This window comes from Hypomesus nipponensis, chromosome 4 (assembly GCF_054491055.1).
Source record: "Hypomesus nipponensis isolate SF chromosome 4, ASM5449105v1, whole genome shotgun sequence".
Taxonomy (NCBI): Eukaryota; Metazoa; Chordata; class Actinopteri; order Osmeriformes; family Osmeridae; genus Hypomesus; species Hypomesus nipponensis.
The window spans coordinates 16,348,883-16,369,280 of NC_140364.1; the positions used below are offsets into that span (position 1 = coordinate 16,348,883).

Sequence of the window (20,398 nt, forward strand, 5' to 3'; positions counted from 1 at the left end):
ATCACAATGTGGAAATCAAAAATGGATCAGTTATTGGTTGAGAAATGTGATTGGAGAAGCCTCCTAACCCTCCGGTGCAATAAGAAACACAGAGATATGTCAGGGTCAGGGTCAGGGTCAGGGTCAGGGTCAGGGTCAGGGTCAGGGTCAGGGTCAGGGTCAGGGTCAGGGTCAGGGTCAGGGTCAGCCTCCCTCCCACCTGAGGGGAGTGGTGGAGGAGTCCTGAGAAAGCCCTGGAACTGGTGGGCATACACACACACACACACACACACACTCATACACACATGCTAATATTCATGCACACACACTCTCACACACACACAGTCATCTCTGTTACCTGGTATTGACTCCACTCTAAATGTATCCAGTCAACTCTCTCCCTGCCTTTGTGCTGCAGTTTAAAAACAAATCCCTGTATAACATTCACACACATACTTGCACACTGTTTGACCCTGGAGCAGGGAACATCATGCTCCAGTAATATAATGCTGTATCAAACAGTCTGGTAACATAACACTAACATAGATGTACATGACACTGAGTTCAGGAGGGTCAGGAGAGTGGGAGGGGCTAAAGACCTCCTGCTGGGACACAAACAAACAAATGACAATCTGAAGCATGTCACATGGACAGGGCAGTGGATCGCTCTCTCTCTCTCTCTCTCTCTCTCTCTCTCTCTCTCTCTTTCCGTCTTTCTCCATCTCTACTACTGTACTAGTGATTATCTACAGAACCCTAACCTCCCACAGTGAGACAGGGGGCACATCATCATGGCTCTTTTCCCTCTGGGGGTACTGGCTGTCCAGCACACTCACATGAGAGAGAGGGGGGGATGGAAGGGGAATAAAGGAGTGATGAAAGGTGAAAAAAACTGGGTTCTTAGACTGAATAGACTTACAACACAATCAGGAGTATTACCTCTGTCTGATCTCTCTTGCCTCATTGGCAACTTCCACCACTTTTGGATTGATCTGACAGATGCTGTTATGATCCCCCCTGTCAGTTCCCTTGACCCTCCCTCCCTCCCTCCCTCCCTCCCTCCCTCCCTCCCTCCCTCCCTCCCTCCCTCCCTCCCTCCCTCCCTCCCTCCCTCCCTCCCTCCCTCCCTCCCTCCCTCCCTCCCTCCCTCCCTCCCTCCCTCCCTCCCTCTGTCTCTCTGCCTGTCTGAGGCACACACAGTGGCCTGATATGTAGGTCAGTGTGTCTGGAACCTGTCTGGCTGCTGCTGCCTTGATCCTTGCTTCCCCCCGCAGCTGTCTCCGACCCCCAGCAGCTGTCTCCGACCCCCAGCAGCTGTCTCCGACCCCCAGCAGAGGGCAGAGCCTGGCTGGGCAGCCTTGAGAGAGAGAAGGACCAGACACGACCAGAGAACAAGCTGGATACTCGCAATGTTTGGATGGTGTGTGTGCCTGCCTGCCTCCTTGCCTGCCTGCCTGCTCGCCTGCCTGTCTGCCTGCCTGCCTGCCTGCCCTCCAAACTTCCAGACGCCCAAATTCTTTGTTCCTCGGCTGCGTGTCGCTCCTCTCCGGCGCTGCACTCCCTGCTCCGTCTCTGCTGCCTCAATCCAGCCACTGCTCATCCTCTGCCGGGGGAAGTGACTGGTCCCTATGGACCCTGTGGACCCTATGGACCCTGTGGACCCTGTGCAAAACTCCTCGTCCTGTCTGGGGATCCCTTCTCTCCATCCTTCTGTCCAATTTTCTCCATCCTTCTGTCCTCTTCTCTCCATCCTTCATTCTGTCCTCCTCTCTCCATCCTTCTGTCCTCCTCTCTCCATCTTTCTGTCCTCTTTCCATCCTTCTGTCCTCTCCTCTCCATCCTTCTGTCCTCTTCTCTCCATCCTTCATTCTGTCCTCCTCTCTCCATCCTTCTGTCCTCCTCTCTCCATCTTTCTGTCCTCTTTCCATCCTTCTGTCCTCTCCTCTCCATCCTTCTGTCCTCTTCTCTCCATCGTTCGAGTCGTTGTATCATAATATGGCTGTTTCGATGTGTTCGGAGAAGAGTGTTTGTGTGTGTGTGTGTGTGTAGCAGAGTGTGTGTGTAGGGGAGGGGAGGAGCGTGTGTGTGTGTGTCTGCGCGCATTTGCGTTTTTGACTCTGCACTGCGACTGCATCCTGCAGCAGTAGTCTAATTCGGAGCTCTCTCTGTCTCTGTGGTTGTGTGTGTGTGTGTGTGTGTGTGTGTGTGTGTGTGTGTGCGCATAGTGCTGTGGTGCTGTGACACATCAACCATCTGACCTGCTGCGTCAGCAAGGAGAGGATGGATGAGTGGAGGGAGGAGAGGTGAGAGGAGAGAGAGCAGTGAGGGCTTGTCTCAACAATCCCTCTCTCACTCCTCTCCCCTCTTTGCTAAACTTTGCATTGGATTAAGTCTCCACGTGCATTCAGAGCAACTGTATGAATATATATTCCCAACACAAGCTCTTCTCCTGTCTGGCCCCCCAGTGGTGGAATCAACTCCCCACCTCCATCAGAGACACTGACTGTCTCTCCACCTTCAAGAGAAGGCTCAAGACTCACTTGTTCCGGGAATACAACGGCACCTAGGAATGATTTGTTGGACCTGATGTTAGTTTCCTCCATGATCACAATGACTCTTACTTAGAGACTTTTTGCTCTTGTTGGTTAGCTGTAACTGATTTAAAACTCTTGCTTGCTTTTCTACAGGTACACTCCTGCACTTTTTTGAGGTTCATGTTGTTTAATTGTAACTTGTTTAACTACATGCTGTTATGGTTCTTCCCTTTGGGACTTATTTTTGGTTTGTCACAATGTATGCTTCAAGTTTGGCAACACGCAATGTTTGGGGCTATCTCGGTGTTATGATCAGTGACCTATGCACTTTTGTAAAGCTCTCTTGGAAGTCACTTTGGATAAAAGCGTCTGCTAAATGAATAAATGTAAATGTAAATATATAACTCCAAAGTTCATGACATGTTCATTCAGCTGACGTTTACAGTACATTTCTAAATAAAAGTACAATGTGATCTAAATAATTTACCTTGATTATCAGAAATGTTAATTGTGTTTTTTCTGTTCCAGTGTTCAGACAAGCCTAGCTGTGGTGAGGACTGATGACTGTTAGAGATGGGAACATTGTTGGGCTTGATCAACTCTTACTGCTCTGCTTGTTCTAAACTGATTTTAAACATGGTGTTTTGATGCCCCTACTGAATTCCTGTGCAGGGATTATAATTCTTTTTTTAAAGATCCGTTTTAAAACTTTGAATGTGTTGTCGTTGAACTGTCATCAAGGTTCATGAAGGAGTCATGATGCTTATACAGACTGCTGGTGTGTCAGCGGGGTCTCTCCTCTCTCTCCTCTCTCTTCTCTCTCTTCTCTCTCTTCTCTCTCTCCTCTCTCTTCTCTCTCTTCTCTCTCTTCTCTCCTCTCTCTTCTCTCTTCTCTCTCTCCTCTCTCTTCTCTCTCTTCTCTCTCTTCTCTCTCTCCTCTCTCTCCTCTCTCTTCTATCTCTCCTCTCTCTTCTCTCTCTTCTCTCTCTTCTCTCTTCTCTCTCTTCTCTCCTCTCTCTTCTCTCTCTTCTCTCTCTTCTCTCTCCTCTCTCTTCTCTCTTCTCTCTCTCCTCTCTCTTCTCTCTCTTCTCTCTTCTCTCTTCTCTCTTCTCTCTCTTCTCTCTCTCCTCTCTCTCCTCTCTCTTCTCTCTCTCCTCTCTCTCCTCTCTCTTCTCTCTCTTCTCTCTCTTCTCTCTTCTCTCTCTTCTCTCTTCTCTCTCTTTCTCTTCTCTCTTCTCTCTCTTCTCTCCTCTCTCTTCTCTCTCTTCTCTCTTCTCTCTCTTCTCTCTCTTCTCTCTTCTCTCTCTCCTCTCTCTTCTCTCTCTTCTCTCTCTTCTCTCTTCTCTCTCTCCTCTCTCTTCTCTCTCTTCTCTCTCTTCTCTCCTCTCTCTTCTCTCTCTTCTCTCTTCTCTCTCTTCTCTCTCTTCTCTCTTCTCTCTTCTCTCTCTTCTCTCTCTTCTCTCTCTTCTCTCTCTTCTCTCTCCTCTCTCTTCTCTCTCTTCTCTCTCTTCTCTCTCTTTCTCTCTCTCCAGATACTCTCCTAAAAGATCCATGTGGGGCTGGTGTGAACGTTAAGATCTGTCATCAGTACTGGACTCTGATGATTCTGAATGCTTTAATGTACATGACCTGCATTCTGCGAGGAAGGGAAGGAAGGAGGGAATGTAAGGAGAAGATCTGACAGCAGTTCTCTGTATCTGAGATGTAGAGCTGACCACCTGTTCTGTCTGACATACACACAAACACACACATACACATTCACAGGATATAACACAGTCTGTGCATGAGTCAGAGGGAGGGAGGGAGGGAGGGAGGGAGGGAGGGAGGGAGGGAGGGAGGGAGGGAGGGAGGGAGGGAGGGAGGGAGGGAGGGAGGGAGGGAGGGAGCATGTTATGATGATTGTTTCCTTGGTTACACTTTTAATGTTTGACCATGACTGTTAACAGGACTTCCAAGTCTGAACCTCCAGGAAACATCCAGCGGCCCTTTCACCTGATTCTGCCTAGCTGACATGCACCATCTATATTTCTCTGTGAACTTCTCTTCCTCATTCTTCCTCATTCTTCCTCATTCTTCCCTCCCTACCTCCCTCTCCCTCCCTTCCTCCCTCTGTATTAACTTATCTCTCCCATTGTCTATCTCTCACAATTCTTTCCTCTAAGGGCAAACTGCAATCAGGATGAGTAACCTATTTGGGGTAAACACACACACACACACACACACATAGAGGGAGAGACTCCCAGGCTGTGGAGTTCCTCTCTGCCCTGTCAGGGTGTAAATCCTCCACCTGCACAGCATCTGTCTCTCTGATCAGATAAGATTACAGGTCCGTTTGACACCTGTTGCCTTGCTAGAGACCTGGTGTGTGTATGTTTGAATCAATTATAATCCATGGACACAAACATAAGAGTAATCTGTCTGTCTGTCTGTCTGTCTGTCTGTCTGTCTGTCTGTCTGTCTGTCTGTCTGTCTGTCTGTTTCTCTCTCTCTCTCTCTCTCTCTCTCTCTCTCTCTCTCTGTGTCTGTCTGTCTGTTTGTCTGTCTGTCTCTCTCTCTCTCTCTCTCTCTCTCTCTGTGTCTGTCTGTCTGTCTCTCTCTCAGTTAAGTTCAGTTCAGTTCAGAATGCTTTATTGGCATGACAGTTTGGGTTGAGCAATATTGCAAAGCAGTCCATGTTGAAAGGACATTTTAACATATGTATCACAACATTTACGAGGAGTATAACAATAATAATATGGCAGTACACGATAACAGTAGCATAGTAAGAGTAACAGTAACACATAAATGCTTGTTAATATACAGAAAGGTTTTAACAGTTGTACAGGGTTGGTTCACTGTCCCTCAGGTTGTGGCATTGAGAGACATATCTAGCGGCAAGGCTTGCAGTAGGCCCTTCGCCCAGAGATATCCTTAATTTCTCGTTTATATCAAGCTCTGTGTAGTTTTCAATTAATTCCTTGCATTTTTCCAGATATTGATCTCTTATACATTTATATTTGTAACATTTAAGTAGGAAATGTTTTTCTGTTTCAATTTCCCCTGATGTACAGTGTCCACAGATTCTGTACTCTTTAGGTAACCATGTTTTTTTATTTTTTCCGTTTTCGATTGCAAGGGTGTGGTCACTCTCTCTCAGTCTGTCTCTCTCTCCCTCCTTCTCTCTATCTGTCTCTCTTTCCCTCTCTCATTCACTCACAGACACACAAAAACAGGATAACACACACGCATAACCGTTATGATGTGAACTTTAATCGGTCGCTTTGACTCCAGTCTGACACCTAGCGATATGCAATCCACCGCTGTCTAAATCACAACCGCATGGCGCGGTAACATCTGTATAATGACCGTGTGTGATAGTGCTGAGCCGTATTAATTGCCTGTAATAAGAGGTATGAGCTATACAATCCCTCCTGGCTGCCTCGTTCTTTCACTTCCATCACCACCAGCGGGGAGTCAGTACTTTGCTGCCTGGAGGTGTCTACGTCTGAGGCAAATATCTGAACAGCCGCCGTTGATCTGTGAGCACAGCCCGGGCGCAGAGACCGGGAACAATAACAACCTCCCACGAGCGCATGGTCTGCTTGGTTTGAGTACCACGTGTGGAGTACGCACAATCGAATGCTTCTCCCATAAACAACAGACATGTATGAGTACACGTGCAGAGATAAACACCTTTCCTTCATACGCGCTTTAGAATCATCTTATCAAATTTTCTTATGTCATTCTATGGATTCTCCCTATTGTAAATAATGGAATATGATCAAGAATAGTTCCTAACTCATCATTTAAATGATACATCTAATTTAGCAATTTGATATACTCATGCATTAAACGAATGTTTAAGCATCCGCTTCTTGAGGGAAAGAAAGAACACGATGTTCATTTAAAACATCGAAGTTTGTCTTTCAGTTGAATCTAACAGGAATGAGGTCAGACAAGCGAATCCTCATTGCTTGCGCCGATTATTATTACCCAGTTTATACAGCCAATGGGAGGCCGTGGGTGTGGTTTTGCTAAAAATCAGGATGGAGACAGTCGCTGATTGGCTGACGCCAGCCGCTTTTCTTCCTCTGTTGGAGGATATAAAACAGTGTGAGGTGGTTGTGTTTACAGTAACTTACAGACAGCTCAGGACAGAGGGACTATGAACACGCGCAGCGGTGCCATTACTCCACATGGTTCTCAAACTGCTCAACCGAGCTGCACCGACAGCAACATTCTCATAAGAAGGTTACAGCTCCGTCTCCAGCGTGGGCTTTCTGGCGTTGCAGGGAGAATCTTCAGTCGCACCGGTAGTTGAAGGTCAACTTTTTGGGTGTCTTGGAGTGTGAAGAAGTGGACCTGTGCGTATTTACCTTGGAAACTAGGCGCGTGGCGCGTCTCCAAACAGACCGGGAGAACGAAAGGCTCACACGAAGTTTTAGCAATTTTGTTTTGCAGACCTCTGATTCTGAAGCAAGTCTGGGGGAAACAAACATTTCACCCTGACCATAAAGACGGAAAACTAAATATTTTCTGACAACTCTGAGTGACTAAACGAAAACGATGGTGCAGCACATGAATCACACCGACAACACACACGTCTTCTCCCCCGATGGTGACTCCACCGATTGTGGTGAAACGGATATTGATATGGATGCTTCCCCGACTCCGGCCTCCCCCTCTTGTTTCCCGGGGGAACGGGGCGACGTCGCCTGGTGCAAAACGCCTACGGGACACATCAAGCGACCCATGAACGCGTTTATGGTGTGGTCTCAGATCGAGCGCAGGAAGATCATGGAACAGTCTCCTGACATGCACAATGCGGAGATCTCCAAGCGCCTGGGCAAGCGCTGGAAACTGCTGAAAGACACAGACAAGATTCCCTTCATCCGCGAAGCAGAACGTTTGAGACTCAAGCACATGACCGACTACCCAGACTACAAGTACCGGCCACGGAAGAAGGTGAAATCGTCCATCGGTGCGACTAAAGTGGAGCGTGGGGAGAGAAGAGACAAAGGCGGGGATAGGACCTCCAATTCCGGAACGAAAAGAAGCCCCAGGTCTCGAGGGACCAACCGAAGTCACAAGCTGAGAAGCGGCCAGCTGAGCAGCCAGGCGCACGAGACCGCGTCTCCCGCGGATCACCCCTCGCTCTTCAAATCCAGGTCAGTGTCTACGGCCAGGCAGATCCCAGACAAGCAGGCGAGGCGGGGCTTGTTCGGCGGAGCAGGCAGCCTCGAGAGCGGACCGCCCTCCGTGGGAGTACCGGCGAGTCCCACCCTGAGCAGCGCGGCGGAGTCTAGTGACCCTCTCAGTCTCTACGAGGAACAGGAACCGGGAGTGCGTCTCAGGTACGCGCGTGCGCCCTCTCCAACACCGTCCGCTTCTCACTCCTCTTCCTCTCTCTCCTCCTCATCTGATGAAGAGTTGGAAGATGAGCTACTCGACCCCCATCCCAGCCCCGGGGTTGAGAGCATGTATCTGGGTAGCATGGGTCTCTCTGAGTCCGAACTGGACCGGGACTTGGACTGGAACTTCCGGGAGCGCGGGGCAGGATCTCACTTTGACTTCCCAGACTACTGCACGCCCGAGGTCAGCGAGATGATCTCGGGCGACTGGCTCGAATCCACAATCTCCAACCTTGTGTTTACCTACTAATGGGAGCGCGCTCAGGGGAAGAACCGGTGTAGAGATTGAAAAACAAGCGTTATCGACCAGTAAAAGAGAGAGGTGTTGATGAAGAGGGGTCGTGCTCAGGCATCAGAGCAGCCAAGCCCGGCTGTGCGCTGCTCAGAGGCGCTGGTCCGTGTGCTGAGTGCTGCGTGGAGTGGAAATGCTTAGATTGCATTTGTAAATGGAGGAGTCGGAATGTCAGCAGACACACCTATGTAAGCAGTGACACACGAACTTACCGAAACACACAACCAAGACCGCTGAGGATGTTTTTTTTGTCCGCAAGGAATGAAAGACGACTCTTGACTTTTGGATGGCATTTGGGGATTGAAGTTGTTGATTTGAATCAATTCACCCCAATTCGACGGAGTTAACATTCAGGTGCATTTTTTTTGAAGAATAGAACAACTTCAATGTACAGATGCATGCTCTCCCATAAGGAGGTGTTTTCATTGTTATTTGATTAGCGTGTTAATTTTGGTATAACACAGTAAGTTCCCAATCACCAGCTTTTATCTCAACGGCAGGACTGTAAGACGCCAACTTCAGAAATCCGATTCTGAACTTTTTACACAATTCAGGACGTTTCTCACTCGTCTGCATGATGAATCTACTCTGCAGTCTGTCTATCTCAGATTACAATTTTATATTAGTGTATTTATACAGGCCAAACTATTTTATACTTTTGAGTATTGTTTCGTATTGGTCTTGTTTGTTTGTGTGTGTGTTTGCGGGTGCACATGCACCTGTTTGTATCCCGAGTGCAAGGGCTAGAAGTGTATCTTATTTAAATATCAAAATCTCTCACTCTGTCATGGTTTTCCTATATTGTATTTGTATTTTTGTACACAAATCTATTGAGGGGGAGCGAGAGGTGACCCACTCGGGGCCGTTGAGGTTTTCGACGTTAAGGAGCAGAGGGTTGGTTGGTACAGTCTGACCTCACAAAGTTTACCATTTTTACCCACTTGCGTCTTAAAGGCACAGTTACTTCATTTCACCAGCCGAGTAAACAAACAACAAACAATGCGTCAGTCTTAGTGGTGACGGCGCTTATCAGTACACATGCATAATAACAACAGAGGGGAGGGAGGGAGAGAGAGAGTGAATCGAGCCCACCCCTGTGTGCTTTTCTAGAGATACGTTTTATTTCAACCACTGGATGGATTTTCACACCCATTCCAAATGCCTAATTCAGTCGGAGGGAGGTTATCAAAGTGCTTCGTTTATCATTGCGCAATTGCATTACAATAGTATTTGATCTGTTTCAAACTGTTAGTTATGTATAGCAGGCTAATTGTTTCCTTATATTATGGCATGGCAAATAGCATTTGTATTATGAATTCAGGTATATGTAGCTATAGCTGTTGTGTTTAAGATTTCTTTTTAAAGAATTAGGCTACAACATGAAGATATTTATGTATACTGACTGTACAATAAACGAAGATTGTGTGTTTGTGTTAATTATGTACTTCATTGAAAGGCTGTTGATTGGCCATCTTTCAACATCCTCATGTTAAAGATGATTGTGGTCCAGGATTTTATATCAGAATGATTTTTCAATTTCATTTGTGCAATATTCGGTGTATGATCATGTTTTGTCAAATCATGACGTATCTATTCTGAATTTAGAACTGAAAACCAGCTAATAGGGTCAAACACTGCTTCTCAGACCTCCGGGCAGTCTGCTGTTGTTTGTTCATTTTATAATTTTTTATTTTTTAAAGAAGAAAATAAAATCAGCTGGAACTGAATATGTTTGTGTTTTGTGTTAAGGATGTTTAAAAACTGAAATTTTACCAAATTAAATTAAAGTGAGTGTGTGTGTGAGAGAGAGAGAGACAGAGAGAAAGAGAGAGAGAGAGAGAGAGAGAGAGAGAGAGAGAGAGAGAGAGAGAGAGAGAGAGAGAGAGAGAGAGAGAGAGCGTTGTGACTGAGCAGCCTGGTCTCTGTGTGACTCCACACGTGGATGAATCGTGGCTGCCATGGAAACAGTGTATCCAAGACTGGGGAGGAGACAATCCACGGTGGAGGGGTGTGTGTGTCTGCTTGTGCGTCTGTGTTGGCGTCTGTCTCTGTGAGTTTATGTGTTTGAGTGAGGGGGAGTGAGGGGGGGGCTCAGACCGCTCTGGAGGGGGAGGGGTGTGAGCCGTTTCAGTGAGGCAGGACTTTTATAAAGGAGGAGTAGGTACAGTGTGTGTGTGTGTGTGTGTCTGTGTGAACCAGGAGGGAGGTTAGTTAGGATTGACGCACAAAGAACACTGCTTCTGTCTTCCATTAGACTTTTATTTTGAAGGCTCCACAGATACCCATAATGTAAGAAAGCTCATTTAAGAGCCAGATGAAGCCACTTTGCGTTGGTGATGAGAAGTTCGGATCATTTTACTGATTCGGTTCTTTGAATCTCGTTCAGTAAAAAGAACAAATCTTTTTTCGAGTCATTCGTTCATTTCAAGGGGGGGGGGGGGATTTTTTTTGCCAATTCCATGGACTAAATACGCCCACTGCAAACATTTATTATATTCTCATGTAGGCCTGCATGTAAACCAGAAGTTGCTATTTTAAAATAAATTCCTGGATTAAAATAATGTATCATGACAGTTTGTATGACTCAAAATGGTCATTTCACACTAGCATTTAATTATCGCGGCAAACAATTACGCTGCACTTAACTGTAAGTAAAGTAAAAAAAAGTCTAAACAACAAAACCTGTAATTATTACTTATGAACGAATATCATTCACGTCTTACTAAACCACGCGAAAGTGAGCGGGGTAAACAGTGAGTTATTGAGATCAATCTGGCTGTCAAGTGTTTCATTATTTTCAAATACGCTGTTGTAGCTATTACGTGTAAAGAGAATGCAGTGTGTGTTGGGAGATGTGTGAGTATAAAGGACTATGTGAATGTCTCATTGCATGTCCAAGCCTGGAGACAGATTCGTGATATGTTGTTTTGACATGCCTTGATACCTCACTGTAAAAACACACACAGAGACACTGCTGGTATCAGACAGCGTAGCTAATTACATTTACATTTATTCATTTAGCTGACGCTTTTATCCAAAGCGACTTCCATGCGAGAGCTTTACAAAGTGCATAGGTCACTGATAATAACAGCAAGACAGCCCCAAAAGCATTGTGGGTAGCCAAAACATGAAGCACATATTGTGAACAACCAAAAAGAAGTGCCAAAGGGAAGAACCATAAGAGCATGTAGTTAAGCAAGTTACAATTAAACAACATGAGTCTATAAGTGCAAGTGTACCTGTAGAAAAGCAAGCAACAGCAAAAAAATTAAGTCTCTAAGCAAGAGTCATTGTGATCCTTGAGGAAACTAACACTGGGTTCAGCAAACCATTCCTAAAGTACCGTTGTACTCCCGGAACAAGTGCGTCTTGAGCCTTTCTTTAAGGTGGAGAGACAGTCATTGTCTCTGATGGAGGTGGGGAGTTGATTCCACCACTGGGGGGCCAGGCAGGAGAAGAGCTTGCGTTGGGACCGGGCGGTCTTGAGCGGTGGGATTAGTGACACATGCACCCTCCCCCCACACACACACACCGACACACGCACATACACAGAATACACAGAGACAATACATGCATGCACACACACATAGTGTGGGAGGATCTGATATGATGTTTAGTCCAGAAGAATAATTAGCTGTAATAAATCATATGGAATGTCACCCTGTCTCCTGCAAGTTGGGGGGAGGAGCCCTGTCTGGTGGGGGGAGGAGCCCTGTCTGGTGAGGGGAGGAGCCCTGTCTGGTGAGGGGAGGAGCCCTGTCTCCTGTAGGGTGGGGGGAGGAGCCCTGTCTGGTGGGGGGAGGAGCCCTGTCTGGTGGGGGGAGGAGCCCTGTCTGGTGAGGGGAGGAGCCCTGTCTGGTGAGGGGAGGAGCCCTGTCTGGTGGGGGGAGGAGCCCTGTCTGGTGAGGGGAGGAGCCCTGTCTGGTGGGGGGAGGAGCCCTGTCTCCTGTAGGGTGGGGGGAGGAGCCCTGTCTGGTGGGGGGAGGAGCCCTGTCTGGTGGGGGGAGGAGCCCTGTCTGGTGAGGGGAGGAGCCCTGTCTGGTGAGGGGAGGAGCCCTGTCTCCTGTAGGGTGGGGGGAGGAGCCCTGTCTGGTGGGGGGAGGAGCCCTGTCTGGTGGGGGGAGGAGCCCTGTCTGGTGGGGGGAGGAGCCCTGTCTGGTGGGGGGAGGAGCCCTGTCTGGTGGGGGGAGGAGCCCTGTCTCCTGTAGGGTGGGGGGAGGAGCCCTGTCTGGTGGGGGGAGGAGCCCTGTCTGGTGGAGGGAGGAGCCCTGTCTGGTGGGGGGAGGAGCCCTGTCTGGTGAGGGGAGGAGCCCTGTCTCCTGTAGGGTGGGGGGAGGAGCCCTGTCTGGTGGGGGGAGGAGCCCTGTCTGGTGGGGGGAGGAGCCCTGTCTGGTGAGGGGAGGAACCCTGTCTGGTGGGGGGAGGAGCCCTGTCTGGTGAGGGGAGGAGCCCTGTCTGGTGGGGGGAGGAGCCCTGTCTGGTGGGGGGAGGAGCCCTGTCTGGTGGGGGGAGGAGCCCTGTCTCCTGTAGGGTGGGGGGAGGAGCCCTGTCTGGTGGGGGGAGGAGCCCTGTCTGGTGGGGGGAGGAGCCCTGTCTGGTGGGGGGAGGAGCCCTGTCTGGTGAGGGGAGGAGCCCTGTCTGGTGAGGGGAGGAGCCCTGTCTGGTGGGGGGAGGAGCCCTGTCTCCTGTAGGGTGGGGGGAGGAGCCCTGTCTGGTGGGGGGAGGAGCCCTGTCTGGTGGAGGGAGGAGCCCTGTCTGGTGGGGGGAGGAGCCCTGTCTGGTGGGGGGAGGAGCCCTGTCTCCTGTAGGGTGGGGGGAGGAGCCCTGTCTGGTGGGGGGAGGAGCCCTGTCTGGTGGAGGGAGGAGCCCTGTCTGGTGGGGGGAGGAGCCCTGTCTGGTGAGGGGAGGAGCCCTGTCTCCTGTAGGGTGGGGGGAGGAGCCCTGTCTGGTGAGGGGAGGAGCCCTGTCTCCTGTAGGGTGGGGGGAGGAGCCCTGTCTGGTGGGGGGAGGAGCCCTGTCTGGTGGGGGGAGGAGCCCTGTCTGGTGGGGGGAGGAGCCCTGTCTGGTGAGGGGAGGAGCCCTGTCTCCTGTAGGGTGGGGGGAGGAGCCCTGTCTGGTGAGGGGAGGAGCCCTGTCTGGTGAGGGGAGGAGCCCTGTCTGGTGAGGGGAGGAACCCTGTCTGGTGGGGGGAGGAGCCCTGTCTGGTGAGGGGAGGAGCCCTGTCTGGTGGGGGGAGGAGCCCTGTCTGGTGGGGGGAGGAGCCCTGTCTGGTGGGGGGAGGAGCCCTGTCTCCTGTAGGGTGGGGGGAGGAGCCCTGTCTGGTGGGGGGAGGAGCAACAGTCCATTTCCTCCATGACACACAGCCTCTGAGAGGCTCCTAAATGCTCTGCTGTGTGTGTTATCTTAGGATGCAGACAGCAAGTGCTGTGTGTGTGTCTTTGTCCTTTACATTTTGTACTGTTTAGTGTCCTTGCTGTACTGTGTGAAAATATCTGTGGTATACTCGAGCTCATACACACATACATTTACACACACACACATACATACACACACACACATGGTGAAGTGTTGACGACGCAGGTCCTGCAGTGCACAGGCAGACCTGTTCCTCTCAAAGGTGAATGCAGTGAACTCAAACACACGCACTGCAACACACACACACACAGAAATACCACAACGCACACAGATATTTACATTACATTTACATTTATACATTTAGCAGACACTTTTATCCAAAGCGACTTCCAAGAGAGAGTTTTACAAAAGTGCATAGGTCACTGATCTATGAACTCTCGTGCCCAGGTCCAGTTGTCGACCAGATCAGTGGCTGTAATACCTGGGAAACACAGTCTCCAGAGATGGTTGGGTTGGTATGTCAGACATTTTCAGCCACATAACAAGGAGGACACATATTCTGACGACAGCAATCAAATCAAAATTCTAAAGTGAGGAGCAGGCTGTGTCTGGAATCCAGAACTGCAGGAGGAGATGGAAGGGATTGCAGAAGGGCACAGTTTTCCTTTTACAAACCACAAACAGAACAAGTACAGACAGTTAGTGAAGTCTTGATGATACTCACTTGGAGGAAACATTAACCTCAGACTTCTAACTGCCAGATTTACATTTAGTCATTCAGTCAGATGCAGCCATCACAGTCTCATCTCCCTCTCCCTCCCTCTCTCCCTCTCTCTCTCTTGCTCTCCCTCTCTCTGTCTCTCTCTCCCACCCTCTCTCTCTTTATCTAATCTTCCTCCTAATTCTCCATGGTACTTTCCACAGAAAACAGGGAGCTGTGTATGTTTGTGTGTATGTGGGTGTGTGTGTGTGTGTGTGTACCTGAATGTGTTTGTTTGTGTGTGTGTGTGTTTGGGACACTCATTGCTACACTTGTAACCCCTTCGCTTCCTCTCTGATTGGGCATTATGCAATCAGCTATCAAGACCTGACCAACCCATCTGATTGTTTAAGCGCCATGATCTTGCATTGCAATGACCTCTTTAGTTATTTACATTTATTCATTCAGCCAAAGTGACTTCCAAGAAAGAGCTTTACAAAAGTGCATAGATTACTGATCATAACAACAAGAAATCCCCCAAACATTGCGGGTAGCCAAAACATGAAGCATACACTGTGAAAAACCAAATAAGTACCAAAGGGAAGAACCATAAGAACATGTAGTTAAACAAGTTACAATTGAACAACATGAACCTCAAGTGCAAGAGTTTACCTGTAGAAAAGCAATCAACAGTAAACAGTAAAATATTTCACAACGAGTACAAGCATTTAAATCCATTACAACGAACCAACAAGAGCAACAAGTCTCTCAATAAGAGTCATTGTGATCCTGGAGGAAACTAGTATCGGGTTCAGCAAATCATTCCTAAGTACCGTTGTACTCCCGGAACAAGTGCATGTTAAGCCTTTTCTTGAAGGTTATCCCTGCACAGCTACGTGGATTAACAACAAATGTGTTGCCTCGTAAACATACTGGTAAATTGAGCTAAGAGTTTTGGAAATAATCTAGATCTGGAAAGGAGCAAATTGTAGAGTATTGCTGGTAGTTAGCTAGTTAGCAGGGCAACCTCTTTTGCTGGATTCCTCCTGTACAGGTTTTTATTTTCCTCTCTCCTCCTCTCTTGCCCTCTCTCTCCTCCTCTCTTGCCCTCTCTCTCCTCCTCTCTTGCCCTCTCTCTCCTCCTCTCTTGCCCTCTCTCTCCTCCTCTCTTGCCCTCTCTCTCCTCCTCTCCTGCCCCCCCTTCCTCCTCTCTTGCCCTCTCTCTCCTCCTCTCTTGCCCTCTCTCTCCTCCTCTCTTGCCCTCTCTCTCCTCCTGTCTTGCCCTCTCTCTCCTCCTGTCTTGCCCTCTCTCTCCCTCTCCAGGTCTTGTGTTGACAGAGCAGCAGAGCTGATGATGTTTTCCGCCCCCACCAGCCTCACGTCTCAGACCTCTGGAATACAAGCTGCTGCTCTCTCTGTCTCCCCCACCCCACCCTCTCTATCTGTCTGTGTCTGTCTCACCCACCCCTCTCTATCTCTTGGTTTTTCTTGCTTTGTCTCATTCTTCTTTGTCTCACTTTCTCTTTTCTCCCTTTCTCTCTCCTACCCACACACACACACACACACACACACACACACACACACACAGGCAGCAGTAATTAGATCCAGCGGGTCTACAGCATACCTCTAACTGTCAGACAAGCACTGGTACCAGACATGGCAGCACAAAGCTCATTGGCTGCTTCTCCAGACACCAGACTCAAACCCGATTGGCTGCTGGCCCTCCCCAGCTCATGCTCTGACCCAGTAAACTTGCACATGAACCAAATCCCTCACATCTCATTGGCTGTCTCCGAGACACATGACTCCTGTGAACAGGCTTGTGCTCCTCGTCTCCCTAAAGAGAATCTTCCAGAAAAACAGCTCAGGTTTCCCTCCTTCTTTCCCTGCTCTCTCTCTCTGACTCTCTCTGACACCGTCCTCAGTGTGAGTGTGTGTGTATGTGTGTGCAGACATCATGTTAGCCAGGTTTCTAGGGATATGAATCCTACCCATCTGATGTGCTTGTATCTTCTGCCTGACTCCATCAGGTCTGCTTCTCACACGGCCACATAAACCACACCTCTCTCAGGCTTGTGTAAATATTTACTCATTAAAACATCTCCCTGTCCCCCTGAGTTTGAATCTGAAGAGAGCGGTGATGTGTCACATTTGGGTCACTCTGTCAAAACTTGTTTATGTTGTCATATCCTGTCAGCGAGACTGAGCTCTTCTTTAGTGGCGTGTCACAGCCAGGAAGGAACAGGAGAGCCTGTCAGCTGGTGTCTTCCCTCAAAGCTCCCTCTTTCAGTCACACACACACACACACACCCCACACACACACACACACACACACACACACCCACACCCACACCCACACACACACACACACGTTAGCGGTGTTGTTGTACAGATACTTAGCGTGATGAAAGATGTAACTGTTAGCGTGATGTAAGATGTAACTGTTAGCGTGATGTAAGATGTAACTGTTAGCGTGATGTAAGATGTAACTGTTAGCGTGATGTAAGATGTAACTATTAGTGTGATGTAAGATGTAACTGTTAGCGTGCTGTAAGATGTAACTGTCTCAGTGTTCTCAGAGTATGTTATTAATTCTGATTTGGTTGAACTTTGACCCCATCCTCCTGACAGATGAGTGTCGTTGAACAGAACCAGTAACCATTCGACTGTCAGCGCAGGGACAGCCCCCTCACCCTGGGGTCGTTGAACAGAACCAGTAACCATTCGACTGTCAGCGCAGGGACAGCCCCCTCACCCTGGGGTCGTTGAACAGAACCAGTAACCATTCGACTGTCAGCGCAGGGACAGCCCCCTCACCCTGGGGTCGTTGAACAGAACCAGTAACCATTCGACTGTCAGCGCAGGGACAGCCCCCTCACCCTGGGGTCGTTGAACAGAACCAGTAACCATTCGACTGTCAGCGCAGGGACAGCCCCCTCACCCTGGGGTCGTTGAACAGAACCAGTAACCATTCGACTGTCAGCGCAGGGACAGCCCCCTCACCCTGGGGTCGTTGAACAGAACCAGTAACCATTCGACTGTCAGCGCAGGGACAGCCCCCTCACCCTGGGGTCGTTGAACAGAACCAGTAACCATTCGACTGTCAGCGCAGGGACAGCCCCCTCACCCTGGGGTCGTTGAACAGAACCAGTAACCATTCGACTGTCAGCGCAGGGACAGCCCCCTCACCCTGGGGTCGTTGAACAGAACCAGTAACCATTCGACTGTCAGCGCAGGGACAGCCCCCTCACCCTGGGGTCGTTGAACAGAACCAGTAACCATTCGACTGTCAGCGCAGGGACAGCCCCCTCACCCTGGGGTCGTTGAACAGAACCAGTAACCATTCGACTGTCAGCGCAGGGACAGCCCCCTCACCCTGGGGTCGTTGAACAGAACCAGTAACCATTCGACTGTCAGCGCAGGGACAGCCCCCTCACCCTGGGGTCGTTGAACAGAACCAGTAACCATTCGACTGTCAGCGCAGGGACAGCCCCCTCACCCTGGGGTCGTTGAACAGAACCAGTAACCATTCGACTGTCAGCGCAGGGACAGCCCCCTCACCCTGGGGTCGTTGAACAGAACCAGTAACCATTCGACTGTCAGCGCAGGGACAGCCCCCTCACCCTGGGGTCGTTGAACAGAACCAGTAACCATTCGACTGTCAGCGCAGGGACAGCCCCCTCACCCTGGGGTCGTTGAACAGAACCAGTAACCATTCGACTGTCAGCGCAGGGACAGCCCCCTCACCCTGGGGTCGTTGAACAGAACCAGTAACCATTCGACTGTCAGCGCAGGGACAGCCCCCTCACCCTGGGGTCGTTGAACAGAACCAGTAACCATTCGACTGTCAGCGCAGGGACAGCCCCCTCACCCTGGGGTCGTTGAACAGAACCAGTAACCATTCGACTGTCAGCGCAGGGACAGCCCCCTCACCCTGGGGTCGTTGAACAGAACCAGTAACCATTCGACTGTCAGCGCAGGGACAGCCCCCTCACCCTGGGGTCGTTGAACAGAACCAGTAACCATTCGACTGTCAGCGCAGGGACAGCCCCCTCACCCTGGGGTCGTTGAACAGAACCAGTAACCATTCGACTGTCAGCGCAGGGACAGCCCCCTCACCCTGGGGTCGTTGAACAGAACCAGTAACCATTCGACTGTCAGCGCAGGGACAGCCCCCTCACCCTGGGGTCGTTGAACAGAACCAGTAACCATTCGACTGTCAGCGCAGGGACAGCCTCCTCACCCTGGGGTCGTTGAACAGAACCAGTAACCATTCGACTGTCAGCGCAGGGACAGCCCCCTCACCCTGGGGTCGTTGAACAGAACCAGTAACCATTCGACTGTCAGCGCAGGGACAGCCCCCTCACCCTGGGGTCGTTGAACAGAACCAGTAACCATTCGACTGTCAGCGCAGGGACAGCCCCCTCACCCTGGGGTCGTTGAACAGAACCAGTAACCATTCGACTGTCAGCGCAGGGACAGCCCCCTCACCCTGGGGTCGTTGAACAGAACCAGTAACCATTCGACTGTCAGCGCAGGGACAGCCCCCTCACCCTGGGGTCGTTGAACAGAACCAGTAACCATTCGACTGTCAGCGCAGGGACAGCCCCCTCACCCTGGGGTCGTTGAACAGAACCAGTAACCATTCGACTGTCAGCGCAGGGACAGCCCCCTCACCCTGGGGTCGTTGAACAGAACCAGTAACCATTCGACTGTCAGCGCAGGGACAGCCCCCTCACCCTGGGGTCGTTGAACAGAACCAGTAACCATTCGACTGTCAGCGCAGGGACAGCCCCCTCACCCTGGGATGTTCTCCTCAAAGAAACTCTCTCTGTCTGTGTTTCACCTGGGCTCTGCCTCCAAACACCCAGTGAAACAAGAACCAACATGTGGAATCCCCTAGATGTTTGAATCTTCTAGATGTTTGAATCTTCTAAATGTTTGAATCCCCTAGATGTTTGAATCTTCTAGATGTTTGAATCTTCTAAATGTTTGAATCCCCTAGATGTTTGAATCTTCTAGATGTTTGAATCTTCTATGACCCCCTGTGGAGACCTGTCCTCTGTTTGACCAACAGCTTTGCTGTAACAATGTAATACCAACATTGTATAAATGTACATGCAGACACACACACATACAGCACACTGTACACACACATATGTACACACACACTCAGATTAGGCTATAACAGATTAGTATCAGCAGTATTCTAAAGATGATTCAGGACTTTTTCCGCTCTAAAGGAGCAGCTCCACTAATCTGGCTGGGAGGAGAAGAGTCCAGACCGCAGGGCTCCTCTCTTCTCACCCAGCTGTGATGCTGTGGAAGATCTGAACTTCATCTGAGATAATCTCTCCTGTTCTCTCTGCGCTGTCTGGCCTCTCCTTCTCTCTGTGTTGTCTGGACTCTCTGCGTTGTCTGGTCTCTCTGTATTGTCTGGCCCCACCTTATCTTTGTGTTGTCTGGTCTCTCTGTATTGTCTGGCCCCACCTTATCTTTGTGTTGTCTGGTCTCTCCTGCTCCCGTCTATGTTTATGTGTGTGTATATCTGTGTGTGTGTGTGTGTGTGTGTGTGTATGTATCTGTGTGTGTGCGAAGCTGAACAGAGCACTGCTCTGTAGAGGATGAGTTACTGCTCTGTAGAGGATGAGTCTGCTCTGTAGAGGATGAGTCTGCTCTGTAGAGGGTGAGTTACTGCTCTGTAGAGAATGAGTCTGCTCTGTAGAGGATAAGTCTGCTCTGTAGAGGGTGAGTTACTGCTCTGTAGAGAATGAGTCTGCTCTGTAGAGAATGAGTGTGCTCTGTAGAGGTGTGCTGCTGTGGATTGATGTGTTAGGGTTAGGGCTAGGTTTAGGATGGATGGATGTAAAGCTGTGAGGACATCAGCTAAGATCACCATGCTGGCACAAACACCACCTTCAATACAGGATGAGGAGCAGGCTATTTATAGAAGTGTTGCCGTCACGGTAACAGTCACTGTGGGCACCTAACAATGCTTCACACGTTGTCTAGGTGACAAATAGGCTAGCCAGTGTCTCCAGTCCGTCATCTAGGATACGGTGTGAAGACATCCCTTCATTCAGCTAAAGCGGTCAATGAAAAAGTGAGAAAATATATCAATGGCTATCCTCTTCTCTGCTCTCCACCT

At 49.6% G+C, this 20,398-nt stretch overlaps 1 protein-coding gene across 1 annotated transcript; it reads left to right on the forward strand.

Annotated features, from left to right (window-relative positions):
• Window positions 1-6,646: 6,646 nt before the first annotated feature.
• On the forward strand, window positions 6,647-9,922 carry sox4a (SRY-box transcription factor 4a). The gene has a single exon (XM_084697120.1). It carries the CDS (start codon window positions 7,059-7,061, stop codon window positions 8,151-8,153), a length of 1,095 nt encoding a protein of 364 aa, XP_084553246.1. The 5' UTR covers window positions 6,647-7,058; the 3' UTR covers window positions 8,154-9,922.
• The last annotated feature ends 10,476 nt before the right edge of the window (window positions 9,923-20,398 follow it).